This window comes from Trachurus japonicus, chromosome 18 (genome assembly GCF_045865225.1).
Source record: "Trachurus japonicus isolate A0001 chromosome 18, Traja_1.0".
Classification (NCBI taxonomy): Eukaryota; Metazoa; Chordata; class Actinopteri; order Carangiformes; family Carangidae; genus Trachurus; species Trachurus japonicus.
The window spans coordinates 9,810,033-9,825,874 of record NC_140924.1 but is presented as its reverse complement, the minus strand read 5'-3'; the positions used below and the strand labels follow the sequence as shown (position 1 = coordinate 9,825,874).

The following is a 15,842-nucleotide window of genomic DNA, read 5'->3' as shown; positions in this document are numbered from 1 at the left end:
AGTCACACATGCACACGTACACAAACAGACAAACACACAAACACAACACTGTTCCATACAGTAAAATGTAAGCAGTTAGTTGAGTCGCCATGGTAACTTCTGAGGGCAGGCTGCCAATCAATCAGATCATTAGGGAGGGAGGAGTTCTGTGGCTTTCTGCACATGTACACGCAGACAGAGAGACCGTCAGACTCACACACACACACACACACACACACACACACACACACACACACACACACACACACACACACACACACACACACACACACACACACACACAGGTTTTCAGCTCACATTCATCAACCTCTCAATTATTTTATACTTTTGATGTAAACATCTCCAACAAATTTCTTTTTTCTCATGAATTTAAGTTCAGACGTTTAGTCTTTCCAACTCTATTAATAGTAGTACAATTACAGGTGGAGCCTGGGACATAGGACGCAGCTTTTAACATCTATCTATCTATCTATCTATCTATCTATCTATCTATCTATCTATCTATCTATCTATCTATCTATCTATCTATCTATCTATCTATGCATCTATCTATCTATAAACCCTTTGTCTCTTTTTTTCTCTCTTTTTCTTTCTTTCTTTTACTCCTTCATTTGTATTTTACATAACTTCTTTCTATCTTTCCCTCCCTATCCATCCATCCATCTACCTCTTTCTATCTATCATACCCCTCTCTCTTTTTCTTCTTTCTTTCTTTCACCCCATTTCTTTTTACTTCTTTGTTTCTTTCTGTTTTTCTTTCTACTCCTTTTCTCTTTCTATGTTTCTACCGCATTTCTTTCTTTCTTTCTACTGCTCTCTGTATATCTCTCTCTTTCATTTATTCACCCCAATTTCTTTCCTTCTTGCTTACTACCCCTCTGTCTCTTTCATTCATTCTCTATTCTCTTTATGTTTTATTATTCTGTTTTTCTTACCTTTTTCTTTCTCTATCTACCCTTCTCTCTGTGTCTTCTTTCTTTCTGTCCTTTTGTTCTTTCTCCATCTACCCTTCCCATTTTCTTTCTTTCCTTCTGTCCTTTTCTTCTTTCTTTCTTTCTTTCTTCAGCTCATTCAGCATTGTTTCAACAATTTCTTCAGCTCATTCAGCATTGTTTCAACAATTTCTTCAGCTCATTCAGCATTGCTTTCAGCATTCACACCATTTCCATTCTTGGAAATGTTTTTTCTTGTTTAAAATCTCATGCTGCTGTAACAATGCAGCCGGCCATTTCACGTGATGTGCCCCACAAAGTGCCCTTTTGTTCCACTGAGCACCTGCCCCCCAAAATGTTATCATTATAGTGTTAACATTATGTTTACAGTACAGAGCATTTGATAAAGTGTCACTTTATCTTTACTTCATCACTTTATCATTAAGTAAGCACATTTGATTTTATTATATAGCACTTTTCATAGATAAAATGACAAAGTGCTTTACAGCAATGATAAAATGCGATGCAATGATCACCATCTAGTGGTTAAAACTGTGAACTGCACTAACTATACAATACAATACAAACTGTATTATCCCAGCAGGGAAAATTGTCATGGACAGTCATGTGCTACAAGTAACTGCATTACATAAGTACACAAAACAGATTAAAAAAAACAGTACATTTGACATTCCTTGCACAGTTCTCACATACACACAATTCTCCCATTCACACAGATAAATATGAATATGGTAGATAAAAAGTACTGATGAGAAACTATTAAAAACTCAAATAAAGTGCAGGAGTGTCTGGAGCATTAAAAAGACTTTAAAAAAAATACAATCTCAAGAAAAGAATGAAATACAGAATATGTGAGGGATCATTTAGAAGTCTATGTGCCAGGTTCACCACGATGCCTTCGTAAACTGACTGAAGGGTTGGGTAGTCTTTATTTTCATGGCCATTTTCACCTGTTTTTCCAGCCTCTTTTTGCTCCGAACTGTAAGAGAGCCGAACCAGGCTGTCATTCCATATCTGATCAGGCTTCCCAGTACAGCATGGTAGAATATGGTCATGGCCCTGGTATTCACGCCAAACAGTCTTTTAAACGGCGAAGGAAATGCAGTCTCTGAGCTAGTTTAGTGCATAAAACATCAATGTGCACATGTCATAACTGAGTGTAGTGGTGAATTCAGTGTAGATGTCGTTGTTGATGTGTTACATATACAGGTGCATAGATGGCCGTGGTTCCAAAATTGGTGAAGAGGTACTAAAATGTGACGCGTAGACACTGCAAACCACTGATTGGTCAGAGTTGTCACTGCATCATCAATGCCATTTAAAAAACAAAACAGATTCGGAAGTTGATACAGGTAGGATCAAAAATACCATCTCGTCGATATTCTCCATTGTGTGTGTGTATTGCGTTGTCATCCTCGTTGTTGCTGGTTTTATCACTGTTGAGTTTCAGGAAATTGGAAGAGAACCAGGTTTTGATTTCTTGTAAATAGGGGTGTCAAATTATCACGTAAATTGCCATTAATTAATTACACTTCCGACCCCTTTCAAAATAAAACAATACGCAGTTCTTACTGTTTTTTGATGTGTTAACTTACAGCACTTCATATGGAACAGATGCTTTATTTCATTTGTATTTTTTAATTATTTGCAGAACACAGCACAGCACAGAAAAGCTACATGTTCATTCTTCCAGAGTCCGGCTGAAAACCTCCACATCATAGAGGCTATATTTTCTGAGACAGTGGCCATTATTAAAGCAGAAGTAAGCGATATTTATGTGTTAATATAAGTCTTAAATAGTTATATCTTCCGACAGCAATCACTTACATAGAGTGTTTGGACCAAAACACGGGTCTCTCAGTCACTCTGCTCTGCTCTGAGCCGAGGAGAAAACTTTTCTCATATCCTACAATTTTTATCCAATGAGGAGAGAGAACGGCATGAAGGGCTGTGTGTGCAGCCAAGGGATGCGCGTGAATGTGGTGACGTAGGGACAAGGACCAATAGATCCATGACGAGGTCAGGGGCTGCTAACTCCGTCGGCTGACAAGAAGTTATGGTGCGTTCAGGGCAACACGAGGTCAGGGGCTGCTAACTCCGTCGGCTGACAAGAAGTTATGGTGCGTTCAGGGCAACCCGTAATTTGTGTTTTTCCGACCTGTGAAGTCGTACCAGTTCGATCTGGTGCGAGTTCGTGGGTCGGAAGTTACGAGTGGCCGTTATAGTGACTTTCACAGGTAAAACAGGTCGGAGAAACGCGAATTGCGGGTTGCCTGGAACGCTACAAAGTCGTAAGTTGTGACTTGAAGCTGTAACTTACTTATATTGACTCAGTGTGGTGAAGACACTGGTTCATAGTTAGGGTGGACCACTGCAATGGGTTGTTGGTTAAAACAAGGCACAAACGCCAATGCTCCTGTTCATTGTCGTTTATTATTTTAGCTGGTTGTGTTCTGATGAAAAAGAATAAAAATGAAAGAACTATTAAACTAAATATTAGTCCAGACAACTCAAACATAAAGATCAATTTACAATTGAACAAAAGAATCTAAGCAAACAAAACTCAAACTTAATAAAGGTTAGAAATGAGCATTTATATTACACAACTCACAAGACAGATTCTGATGCATCTACATCTTACAAACTTAAAGGCACAAAAAAATAACAGACATCGCGATCGTAGCGGAAATAACGACAGTAATAGCAAACAGACACTGCATATCTCCAAAATCTGGCAGGTTTCCAGGATGCCAAGTAGCCTACTCATTTTAATGTAACAATTGCAGGTGAGAACCGGTGTCAAAAACGAAAAAAGGAAAAAAAAAAAATCGATCACGGACTTCATGATCGATTACCATGGCAACAAACTTGGCTTCGAAGCTTCGATTTTTTGGGGTTAGCCCTAGTTTCCACCAAGTACAACTATACCAGAAAGAGATTTTTTTTTACAGAATCTGCTACACTTTGATAAAAAAAACAATGAAATTTTTTGTTGTGTTGGAATGAGCTGTTACAGTTCAGCTCAACCAACAACTCTGCAGACTCACTTACTGCTGTCATTGATTTGTAGCATTAATTTCATGAACAATCCATTTCTTACATATCAAAATCATGAACTTTAACAAAGTATTTTACATGTGAAATTCATTTTCACTGTGTTGTGATGAGCTGTTACAGTTCAATAACTGCAGCCTCACACACACTGCTGCTGCCTTCAGTAACAGTCCTGAGTTTACATACACTCATACGTCTCTTCTTGCCAGAAACATCAGATAATTATTGACGGCCACAAAAACTTCAACTGTACGTTTACTCTCCTTCATGGATTCTTGTGAACACGTAAAGATCTTCCTGTTGACAAAATGTCTCATCACAAAACTGCAACTAAATGATCTAAGGTGTCTTAACTCTACCTACTGCCTTACATGTACTCCACACACACTACAAGAAAATGGTTTAACTTCTGTATGGACTTTCATGTGCTGCTCAAGACAACAACTGAAGTTTCCCTCGTTTATGGGATTTCAAGTGTGTCGCCAAATTCTCCAGCTCCATAAATGTTTTCCCACAAACACTGCAACCAAATGGCTTCACTTTTGAATGGACTCTTGTGTGAACCAAAAGATTCATCTTCTGGGGAAATCCTCTCCCACATATAGCGCAACTAAATGGTATCTCTCCTGTATGGAGTCTCAAGTGAATCTTTAAACTCATTAAATGTCTAAATTGTTTCCCACAGGTAGGACACAAAAATGGTTTCTCTCCTGTATGGATCATCATGTGTCTATGAAGAGTAACTCTTAATCTAAATGTTTTACCACAGGTAGGACATTCAAATGGTTTCTCTCCTGTATGGACTTTCATGTGTTCTTTAAGATGACCTCCTTGACTAAATGTTTTACCACAGGTTGCACAGTCAAATGGTTTATCTCCTGTATGGCTCATCATGTGCATCTTCAAATCCCAGACTCTGGTAAATGTTCTCCCACACTCTGAGCAGTGGCGAGACTTCTTACCAGTGTTACGTTCTCCATCACTTACATGAACGGCTTCACTGTTCAAACCTGACTCAGATGTATGGTCAAATGGTTTCTCTCCTGTATGGAGTCTCATGTGTGTAAGAAGACCACATCTTTGACTAAATGATTTACCACAGGTAGCACAGTCAAATGGTTTCTCTCCTGTATGGATCCTCATATGTCTCTTCAAATCCCAGACTCTGGTAAATGTTCTCCCACACTCTGAGCAGTGGCGAGACTTCTTACCAGTGTTACGTTCTCCATCACTTACATGAACGGCTTCACTGTTCAAACCTGACTCAGATGAATGGCCAAATCGTTTCTCTCCTGTATGGAGTCTCATATGTGTAAGAAGACTATGTCTTCGACTAAATGTTTTACCACATGTAACACAATCAAATGGTTTCTCTCCTGTATGGCGTCTCTTATGTCCATGAAGATGATGTCGTAGTCTAAATGTTTTACCACAGGTAGTACAGTCAAATGGTTTCTCTCCTGTATGGATCCTCATGTGTCTCTTCAAATCTGTGGATCTGCTAAATGTTCTCCCACACTCTGAGCAGCGGTGAGACTTCTTACAGCAAGACTTCTTACAGCGAGACTTCTTACCAGTGTCACATTCTTCATCACTTACATGAACAGCTTCACCGTTCAAACCTGACTCAGGTTCTCTGGTTTCTCTCCAGTCATCACTGTCTTCAGTCTCAGTTTGTCTTTGATGAGGTTGTAGGGACTGAGGTTTCTCCTCCTCATCCTCACTCTTCACATGAACAGAAGTGAGGGGAAACTCAAGAGTGGTCGATCGTTCCTCCTTTTCTTCTTTAAGATGTAGACTCTCTGGGTTTTCCTGATCCAGACTAGAGGTCAACTCAGGAGGATCCTCTGCTTCAATCATCAACAGGTGCTGATCACCTGCAGAAACAATGAAACATCATGAACAACAGTGTCTTCATACTGTCACTCATATAACTGGTGTCACTATGAACCCCCAATTAGAGGCTGACACGGGAGTGTTTTTTCAATCCCGTCCCGTCCCGCTCCCGCAAAAAAATTCCCGTCCCGTCCCAGTCCCGTGACAAAGTAAAAAAAAAATCCTGTCCCATTCAAATCCCGAATAAATCCCTCCCAAACCCGTCCTGCTCCCGTTTTTTTCTATTTACACAGTCATCATGTAAACGATTGTGTTGACAGGTAGGCTACGGATCCCACGGACACCCCCCCCCTGTCTCAGCGTACTGCAGGCTGAATGACAGACAAACAAGACGGTAGATTGACGCCACATCTACCGTCTTGTTTCGTTATTTCAATTAGCGATAATGAATGCCCTCCTCGTCCTTTCTCTCTCCCTCTCTCTCTTTTTCTTTCTTTCTTTTTTGCTTGTGTGCATCACCTGTTTAATGCGAGGTGGAGATTACGCCGCCGCCGCATCAGCTGACTCCTCTGAGTCAGTCTGACTGGTGGAAAACGTTTCCCTACCGGTAAGTTGATTTACACATGTTATACACCGCTACGTAGCCACGACAGTGATCACTGAGGGTGTGAAGTGTGCATCAGTCCACACACTTAAAACTTTTGGACCGTTTTGAGCGCACCATCCGTAGCACTGCCTGGCTTGTGCTTCTTTGAATGTCACGCTTTGACTCCCGGTCCCGTTCACTCCCGTTTACATTTTTTTCCCGTCACGTCCGATCACGTGATTCAAAATAAATTGACTCCCGAATCACGGAATCCCGAGAAAATGTCAGCCTCTACCCCCAATGACCCCAATGGTCACCTCCATTAATGTTAACAAAAGTCAAAACCAACGGAACATAATTGTACCCAACATCCCTTAAAGGTCCCATATTATGCAAAATGCACTTTAGAGCGGTTTTCTATCAATAATATGCATCCCCGGCCTGTCTACAATCCCCCCTGGTATGAAAAAAGTTCATCCTCTCCCTTTTTTGCTTTCTCTGTCTTTAGAAAATGTGTGCTTATACAGGCCAGTTGAAGATAGTCTGTGGGTGACGTCACCGACAGACTCGACGCCACCCCCTAGGTTGGTGGCACCGCCCCAGTTGAAGGTTTGCCACGCCTGAAGAAATTTTCTAAACAGTGCAATTTTTTTCCCCGCTTGTTAACATAGCTCTGGTTAGAACAATGGCAAATGTATGACCTGGAAGAAGCGGTTGCTCTGTTGTTGGCTGCACACACAAGCGCCAAAGTAATCTATCACCACATTTCAATCAATAAATGTTTTAAAGTGAACAAACTATGCAAGTCCGGTCGCTTTTCCGCTGTCATCCCCCTCCCCTTTATTTACGTAAATGTGGTGACACTGGCTGTGTGTGTTTTGAACGTTGTTTCAAGCCTAGTTTGGGACTATTGGGAGCTACATGAACCACAAGATCGCACTGGCGGCGACGTCAAGAGCTGTCGCCACGCTGTTATATCAATCGCTCTGGCCATAGTGATACATCCACCCATAAACATTAGCCCATGCAGTGTTTCCCCCAGAAAATTTGTTAGTTAAGGTGGTGTCTGTCCTGTTGGCGGGGGGGGGGGAGGGGGGGTGCGCGAGCGGATCAATCGATCGTCGGGGGGGGGGTGCGCGAGCGGATCGATCGATCGTCGGGGGGTGGGGGGGGGGGCGTAATAAGTTTCGCTTTCACCACGCGCTGCTGTTATGCATGCGCGCTTCTCTGTAGTGTGTGTGTATGTGTGTGACAGGATCGATCGTCCGACGGGGGGGTGGGGGGGCGGCGGCGGCGAATATCGATACATTTTATTTTTTTTTTACGGCGTTTGTTTAGGCGGCAGCTCTTTGTTGTTAAGGCGGCCGCCTTAACAGGAAAGCGCTGCGGGAAACCCTGCCATGCTACCGTTAGCCACATCCTGTCCCTGAGGCAGAATCTTTCCTACTATGGCCACGCCAAGACCCGCCTTACTAGGCCTCTGATTGGCTGAGAGGGGCAAGGCAAGGCTGTGACAGACGGAGCTCATTAACATTTAAAGGTGCAGGCACAGAAACTCTCAGCAGAGCTCATTTGAGCGACATTTAGACAGCTGACATTCAGGACCACGGATCAGTTTGGGGCAATACATTTCGAATAGGAGTTTAGTTGGACGTCTGACAGCTGAGTGAAATTGATTAAAAAGAGTATAATATGGGACCTTTAAAACAAACTCCAGCATAGGGTTATTGTCCCCAGCACATTTCAGAATGAACTGACGCCCTTGAGCAAAGCTAAAGCTAACGCCTATCCCCCCAGGCAATATATAGCCGCGTTTCCACTGCAGGAGTTCCTGGTCAACGGAGGGGGTAGGAACTTCTACAGCAGGGGTCGGCAGGCGCCTGTAAGTCCGTGTCCCAGGCATTGTTTCTGTGTGCCTGTGAGCCCCAGCACATGGAAACTAAATTGATACACAGTTCATGACACCTTGCCCTTTATTATTTCGTGCAAATGCTATGTTAAAGGTTGACCAGCTGATGTTGCCATACTTAACAAATGCTTCGAAACACTGAACCATTTCAACACAATTGCTTCATATTGATTCAGTGGTTCAGAAAGCTTCGGTTTCTCCATCACTAGTTGCCATGCAACACAACATTTCCTACTAGCTAGCTAGCTAAGCTACCGACCGCAACAGGACCAGCGTGAAGCAGAGACGTTATCAAGGCCGTATTGCATTTGTTGATCTGCTATGTAATCAATGTTAACACAATTGAAGCTAAGTAGCTGAGCTACGTGGCTAACAACAGCTAACAGCTAACCCTAACGCTCATATCAAACACATTGCTGTCAAAACGTAGTTGCCGCTGCGGAGATTTTTTTAAAGCCGGGTTTAGGCTAATGAGACGGACCACGTCAGGTCCTGGTTTTAATTTTCAGGTCCATCTGTAGAAGGCAGCAGAGAGATGGGGCAGCGACTGCATGAACAGCGTGGCTCTGATTTAGCTCCTGTCCAGCTGAACAGCAGAGTGATAACTAGAAAATTTCCTCTGGGAAATTTTGAGAGGGCCACAGGAGCTACGGCCGGTTTTGCCATCTCTGTCAATATGGGAATCAAACCCACGATCTTAAGGTCAAGACAGAGCTGAGTGTGTGTGTGTGTGTGTGTGTGTGTAATCATATGATTTAGATGTGTATGTGTTGATAAACATTTTAACGAGTGCCAGGTGGATTGTTTATGAAGTTAACGAGCTCTGGCCTGAGAATCAGACGTTACCACGGCAACTTGAGGTGGTTGCCAATGACGATAGAGGCCCTCCAGGCTGAGACAGACAGAAACGTTGAGGAAAAAGAGCGACCCCAATGGTCACCTCCATTAATGTTAACAAAAGTCAAAACCAACGGAACATAAATGTACCCAACATCCCTTAAAACAAACTCCAGCATAGGGTTATTGTCCCCAGCACATTTCAGAATGAACTGACGCCCTTGAGCAGAGCTAAAGCTAACGCCTATCCCCCCAGGCAATATATAGCTGCGTTTCCACTGCAGGAGTTCCTGGTCAACGGAGGGGGTAGGAACTTCTACAGCAGGGGTCGGCAGGCGCCTGTAAGTCCGTGTCCCAGGCATTGTTTGTGTGTGCCTGTGAGCCCCAGCACTGGGATAAGGAAACGGCAGGTGCGAATGTTTGGGGAGCCGGCTGGACTGCAGATAACCTCACAAGATCAAGGCGGCCGCAGTTTTTACAGCCAGGCGCCGCAGTTGCTCTCCACCGACTGCAAGCCCCAGGGCATGATGGGAAACGCGCCGGATCATGAGCTGATTGGCTCTTAGTTAGGACTGCAAACACTACGTGTCGTTGTATAATGCTAGATTATATGAATCTCATGTTGTACTGCTTCAAAACTACAATGAGTCAAACTTCTGTTCTGAGAAATATATTGGTTATTTATTGGACAATTGCAGCACAGCATAAGAAATATATATTTCGGCGACTTCCTGTTTGTATTGACGGCGGCTGGAAACTGTCCGACTTGACTGCAGCTTTCTGTCACCGCCCGACTGCTCTCACCAACCTTCCAGGCGAGGTGCAGTTTATCTCGAACGCACCTACAGTTTCGATCATTGCGTGGTCGTCACAAACACACACCAACGGGGTTGGCCCCGTAAAATTACCCCAAAATTCCTGCAGTGGAAATCGAGATCGCAGAAGTCGGACCAGCCAGACCAGTAGAAATAAAGACTATTGGACTCTTACCAATGCCACGAGAGCCCTGAGCTGCATCAAAGCTTTCAGACTGAGATATTATTACCTATAGTATTTAGTGCTGTTGAGTGTGATATTTAGTTGAATTACTATTAAGATTTGATTATTTTGAATCAGTTTATTTCAATATGAATAGATCTCTGTTAGTTTATTTGTTTAATATGTTTTATTGTTTATTATTTGTGTTTTTGTTTCATTTTGGCAAGTTAGGGGCACCTGAGATTATATAGGCAGGTTTACGGTAAGGGACCAGCATGCACCTGGACGGGCAAATGGGTTTTTACCGAAGCATGAGAGGCACGGAGGAATTTTCTTTGTTCTCTGTTCGCTCTGTTTTCTGGTCAAATAAACCACATTTGTTGTTGAAATTTCACATTTGTTGGGACATCAGATTTTCCGTGTACGCCACAACCCATGGTGCAGCAGTGACCCTTTCAATTTTATGATTTGAAATTTGATTTGTTTTTTGACAAACGGCTACTACAATACCATTGTATTGTTGAGTGTGTCCAACAGGTCCTGTTGTAGGTTACCAGTAGTTAGCCTAAATCCTGAATTGCAGTACTCCAATCATAAAATGTAGAAAAATATTCCTGAACTTTAAGTCTGTGTGTGATGAAGAAACGATTCAACATCTGAAACCAAAGCACTGGTGTTTACGTCTTCAAATTAATCACAGAGCAACAGATCGTGTGGGGAAAATAACCGTTAATCTGTTTTTGGTGATGGCTCCAAATCAGAAAACACAACGGCAAAAAGAGAAAACACAACACCCTCTCCGCCTCCCCATTTCCTGTCTCTCTCAACTGTCCTATCAAATAAAGGCATGAACCCCCCCCCCCCCCGCCAAAAAGAGAGAAAACACGTCAAATTACTAAACTTTTTTTCTTTTTTGTTGTTGTATTTTCTCTTTTGCTGTTGTATTTTCTCTTTTTGCGTTGTGTTTTCTCTTTTGCTGTTGTGTTTTCTGATTTGCTGTTGTGATTTGCACCTCGGGGCCACCGTAATTTACAGAGTAAGTCGCCTCAATTAAAAGACCTTCTTAGATTTTGTAACTCCCTGTTGTAGAGCTACAATTGTTGATAGCCACATAGTTAGAAGATAAATGTAGTACAACGTGTCCTCTTTCTCTACAAACCAACTTTGAGGTGAAATGATCTAAAACTGAATCACCAACCGGTTTTGTTGAGGACGACTAATTTTCCAGTTAATTTTTTAAAAATAACAATAATTTTTAAGTTTGATATGCAAATATACACAACCTGATGTAAGTTTAAGCTATTTGCACAAGAAATGGATTAGATATGTAAAAAATAAAATTCAAAATACACATAAATGTGTCGAGGTGCATCAGAGGGTTAAATACGAGGAAAACGCTCAATCTTCGTAAATAACAAATATCAGCAAAATCACATAGGCTTTATGTATCTTTTAGGACTGAGCCTACCGTATTTACTCTAGATCGGGCGCAACGGAAATCAAACAGCGGCTCACTTTACCAAGATAAATGTAGTACAATGTGTCCTCTTTCTCTACAAAACACAACTTTGAGGTGAAATGATCTAAAACTGAATCACCAACCGGTTTTGTTGAGGACGACTCGAGGCTGCAGGAGAACATCCAGCAGGTTCCTCTGCCGCTCGATCTCCTGTCTGAAGCCCGAAGCCTCCGCCTCGTATCCGGCTACGACTCTGTCCACGGCCGCTAAGATTTCCTGGGAGGCGGCGGCGAGTCTCTCGGTAACAAATCCTCTCAGAAACTCCACCTCAGACATTTTACTCAAACTCTTTGTTGTTCCTGGCAGCCAGGAGACCCGAGTCCGTTTCCCCGCTGCTAGACTTTCTTCCGGTTTGTGCACGTCACATGCGCAGATCCCATAGAAAGGTACGTATCTATGCGCAGATCCACCCACCAGCAAAGATAAGGAACGCCCACAAAACGTCATTTCCGGTCAAAGCCGTGTGTGTGTGTGTGTGTGTGTGTTCTCTCACATACACAATTCTCCCATTCACACAGATAAATATGAATATGGTAGATAAAAAGTACTGATGAGAAACTATTAAAAACTCAAATAAAGTGCAGGAGTGTCTGGAGCATTAAAAAGATTTAAAAAAAAAACAATCTCAAGAAAAGAATGAAATACAGAATATGTGAGGGATCATTTAGAAGTCTATGTGCCAGGTTCACCACGATGCCTTCGTAAACTGACTGAAGGGTTGGGTAGTCTTTATTTTCATGGCCATTTTCACCTGTTTTTCCAGCCTCTTTTTGCTCCGAACTGTAAGAGAGCCGAACCAGGCTGTCATTCCATATCTGATCAGGCTTCCCAGTACAGCATGGTAGAATATGGTCATGGCCCTGGTATTCACGCCAAACAGTCTTTTAAACGGTGAAGGAAATGCAGTCTCTGAGCTAGTTTAGTGCATAAAACATCAATGTGCACATGCCATAACTGAGTGTGTTCAGACTGTAGTGGTGAATTCAGTGTAGATGTCGTTGTTGATGTGTTACATATAAAGATGCATAGATGGCTGTGGTTCCAAAATTGGTGAAGAGGTACTAAAATGTGACGTGTGGACACTGCAAACCACTGATTGGTCAGAGTTGTCACTGCATCATCAATGCCATTTAAAAAACAAAACAGATTCGGAAGTTGATACCGGTAGGATCAAAAATACCATCTTGTCGATGTCCTCCATTGTGTGTGTGTATTGCGTTGTCATCCTCGTTGTTGTTGGTTTTATCACTGTTGAGTTTCAGGAAATTGGCCAGAACCAGGTTTTGATTTCTTGTAAATAGGGGTGTCAAATTATCACGTAAATTGCCATTAATTAATTACACTTCCGACCCCTTTCAAAATAAAACAATACGCAGTTCTTACTGTTTTTTGATGTGTTAACTTACAGCACTTCATATGGACCAGATGTTTTATTTCATTTGTATTTTTTAATTATTTGCAGAACACAGCACAGCACAGAAAAGCTACATGTTCATTCTTCCAGAGTCCGGCTGAAAACCTCCACATCATAGAGGCTATATTTTCTGAGACAGTGGCCATTATTAACCACCACTGCAATGGGTTGTTGGTTAAAACAAGGCACAAACGCCAATGCTCCTGTTCATTGTCGTTTATTATTTTAGCTGGTTGTGTTCTGATGAAAAAGAATAAAAATGAAAGAACTATTAAACTAAATATTAGTCCAGACAACTCAAACATAAAGATCAATTTACAATTGAACAAAAGAATCTAAGCAAACAAAGCTCAAACTTAATAAAGGTTAGAAATGAGCATTTATATTACACAACTCACAAGACAGATTCTGATGCATCTAGCCTACATCTTACAAACTTAAAGGCACAAAAAAATAACAGACATCGCGATCGTAGCGGAAATAATGACAGTAATAGCAAACAGACACTGCATATCTCCAAAATCTGGCATGTTTCCAGAATGCCAAGTAGCCTACTCATTTTAATGTAACAATTGCAGATGAGAACCGGTGTCAAAAACGAAAAAAGGAAAAGAAAAAAATCGATCACGGACTTCATGATCGATTACCATGGCAACAAACTTGGCTTCGAAGCTTTGATTTTTTGGGGTTAGCCCTAGTTTTCACCAAGTACAACTATACCAGAAAGAGATTTTTTTTTACAGAATCTGCTACACTTTGATAAAAAAAACAATGAAATTTTTTGTTGTGTTGGAATGAATGTTACAGTTCAGCTCAACCAACAACTCTGCAGACTCACTTACTGCTGTCATTTATTTGTAGTATTAATTTCATGAACAATCCATTTCTTACATATCAAAATCATGAACTTTAACAAAGTATTTTACATGTGAAATTCATTTTCACTGTGTTGTGATGAGCTGTTACAGTTCAATAACTGCAGCCTCACACACACTGCTGCTGCCTTCAGTAACAGTCCTGAGTTTACATACACTCATACGTCTCTTCTTGCCAGAAACATCAGATAATTATTGACGGCCACAAAAACTTCAACTGTACGTTTACTCTCCTTCATGGATTCTGTGAACACGTAAAGATCTTCCTGTTGACAAAATGTCTCATCACAAAACTGCAACTAAATGATTGAAGGTGTCTTAACTCTACCTACTGCCTTACATGTACTCCACACACACTACAAGAAAATGGTTTAACTTCTGTATGGACTTTCATGTGCTGCTCTAGACAACAACTGAAGTTTCCCTCGTTTATGGGATTTCAAGTGTGTCGCCAAATTCTCCAGCTCCATAAATGTTTTCCCACAAACACTGCAACCAAATGGCTTCACTTTTGAATGGACTCTTGTGTGAACCAAAAGATTCATCTTCTGGGGAAATCCTCTCCCACATATAGCGCAACTAAATGGTATCTCTCCTGTATGGAGTCTCAAGTGAATCTTTAAACTCATTAAATGTCTAAATTGTTTCCCACAGGTAGGACACAAAAATGGTTTCTCTCCTGTATGGATCATCATGTGTCTATGAAGAGTAACTCTTAATCTAAATGTTTTACCACAGGTAGGACATTCAAATGGTTTCTCTCCTGTATGGACTTTCATGTGTTCTTCAAGATGACCTCCTTGACTAAATGTTTTACCACAGGTTGCACAGTCAAATGGTTTCTCTCCTGTATGGCTCATCATGTGTATCTTCAAATCCCAGACTCTGGTAAATGTACTCCCACACTCTGAGCAGTGGCGAGACTTCTTACCAGTGTTACGTTCTCCATCACTTACATGAACGGCTTCACTGTTCAAACCTGACTCAGATGTATGGTCAAATGGTTTCTCTCCTGTATGGAGTCTCATGTGTGTAAGAAGACCACATCTTTGACTAAATGTTTTACCACAGGTAGCACAGTCAAATGGTTTCTCTCCTGTATGTATCCTCATATGTCTCTTCAAATCCCAGACTCTGGTAAATGTTCTCCCACACTCTGAGCAGTGACGAGACTTCTTACCAGTGTTACGTTCTCCATCACTTACATGAACGGCTTCACTGTTCAAACCTGACTCAGATGTATGGTCAAATGGTTTCTCTCCTGTATGGAGTCTCATGTGTGTAAGAAGACCACATCTTTGACTAAATGTTTTACCACAGGTAGCACAGTCAAATGGTTTCTCTCCTGTATGTATCCTCATATGTCTCTTCAAATCCCAGACTCTGGTAAATGTTCTCCCACACTCTGAGCAGTGGCGAGACTTCTTACCAGTGTTACGTTCTCCATCACTTACATGAACGGCTTCACTGTTCAAACCTGACTCAGATGAATGGTCAAATGGTTTCTCTCCTGTATGGAGTCTCATGTGTGTAAGAAGACCATGTCTTCGACTAAATGTTTTACCACATGTAACACAATCAAATGGTTTCTCTCTTGTATGGCGTCTCTTATGTCGATGAAGATGATGTGGTAGTCTAAATGTTTTACCACAGGTAGTACAGTCAAATGGTTTCTCTCCTGTATGGATCCTCATGTGTCTCTTCAAATCCGAGGGTCTGCTAAATGTTTTCCCACACTCTGAGCAGCAGCAAGACTTCTTACCAGTGTCACATTCTTCATCACTTCCATGAACAGCTTCACTGTTCAAACCTGACTCAGGTGCTCTGGTATCTCTCCAGTCATCACTGTCTTCAGTCTCACAGGACGACTCTGAGACCTCA

At 41.8% G+C, this 15,842-nt stretch overlaps 1 protein-coding gene across 1 annotated transcript in view; it reads right to left on the bottom strand.

The window, feature by feature from the left end:
- LOC146968678 (uncharacterized) overlaps nucleotides 1-15,487 on the bottom strand; it is a 15,707-nt gene extending 220 nt beyond the window's left edge. The window contains exons 1-5 of the mRNA XM_085759299.1: nucleotides 15,181-15,487; nucleotides 15,007-15,117; nucleotides 14,587-14,844; nucleotides 5,291-5,593; nucleotides 4,772-5,209 (exon numbers count right to left, since the gene is read on the bottom strand). Coding sequence (XP_085615425.1) covers nucleotides 4,772-5,209; nucleotides 5,291-5,593; nucleotides 14,587-14,844; nucleotides 15,007-15,117; nucleotides 15,181-15,487 — 1,417 coding nt within the window. The remainder of the gene's footprint in view (nucleotides 1-4,771; nucleotides 5,210-5,290; nucleotides 5,594-14,586; nucleotides 14,845-15,006; nucleotides 15,118-15,180) is intronic.
- Between the last annotated feature and the right edge of the window lie 355 nt (nucleotides 15,488-15,842).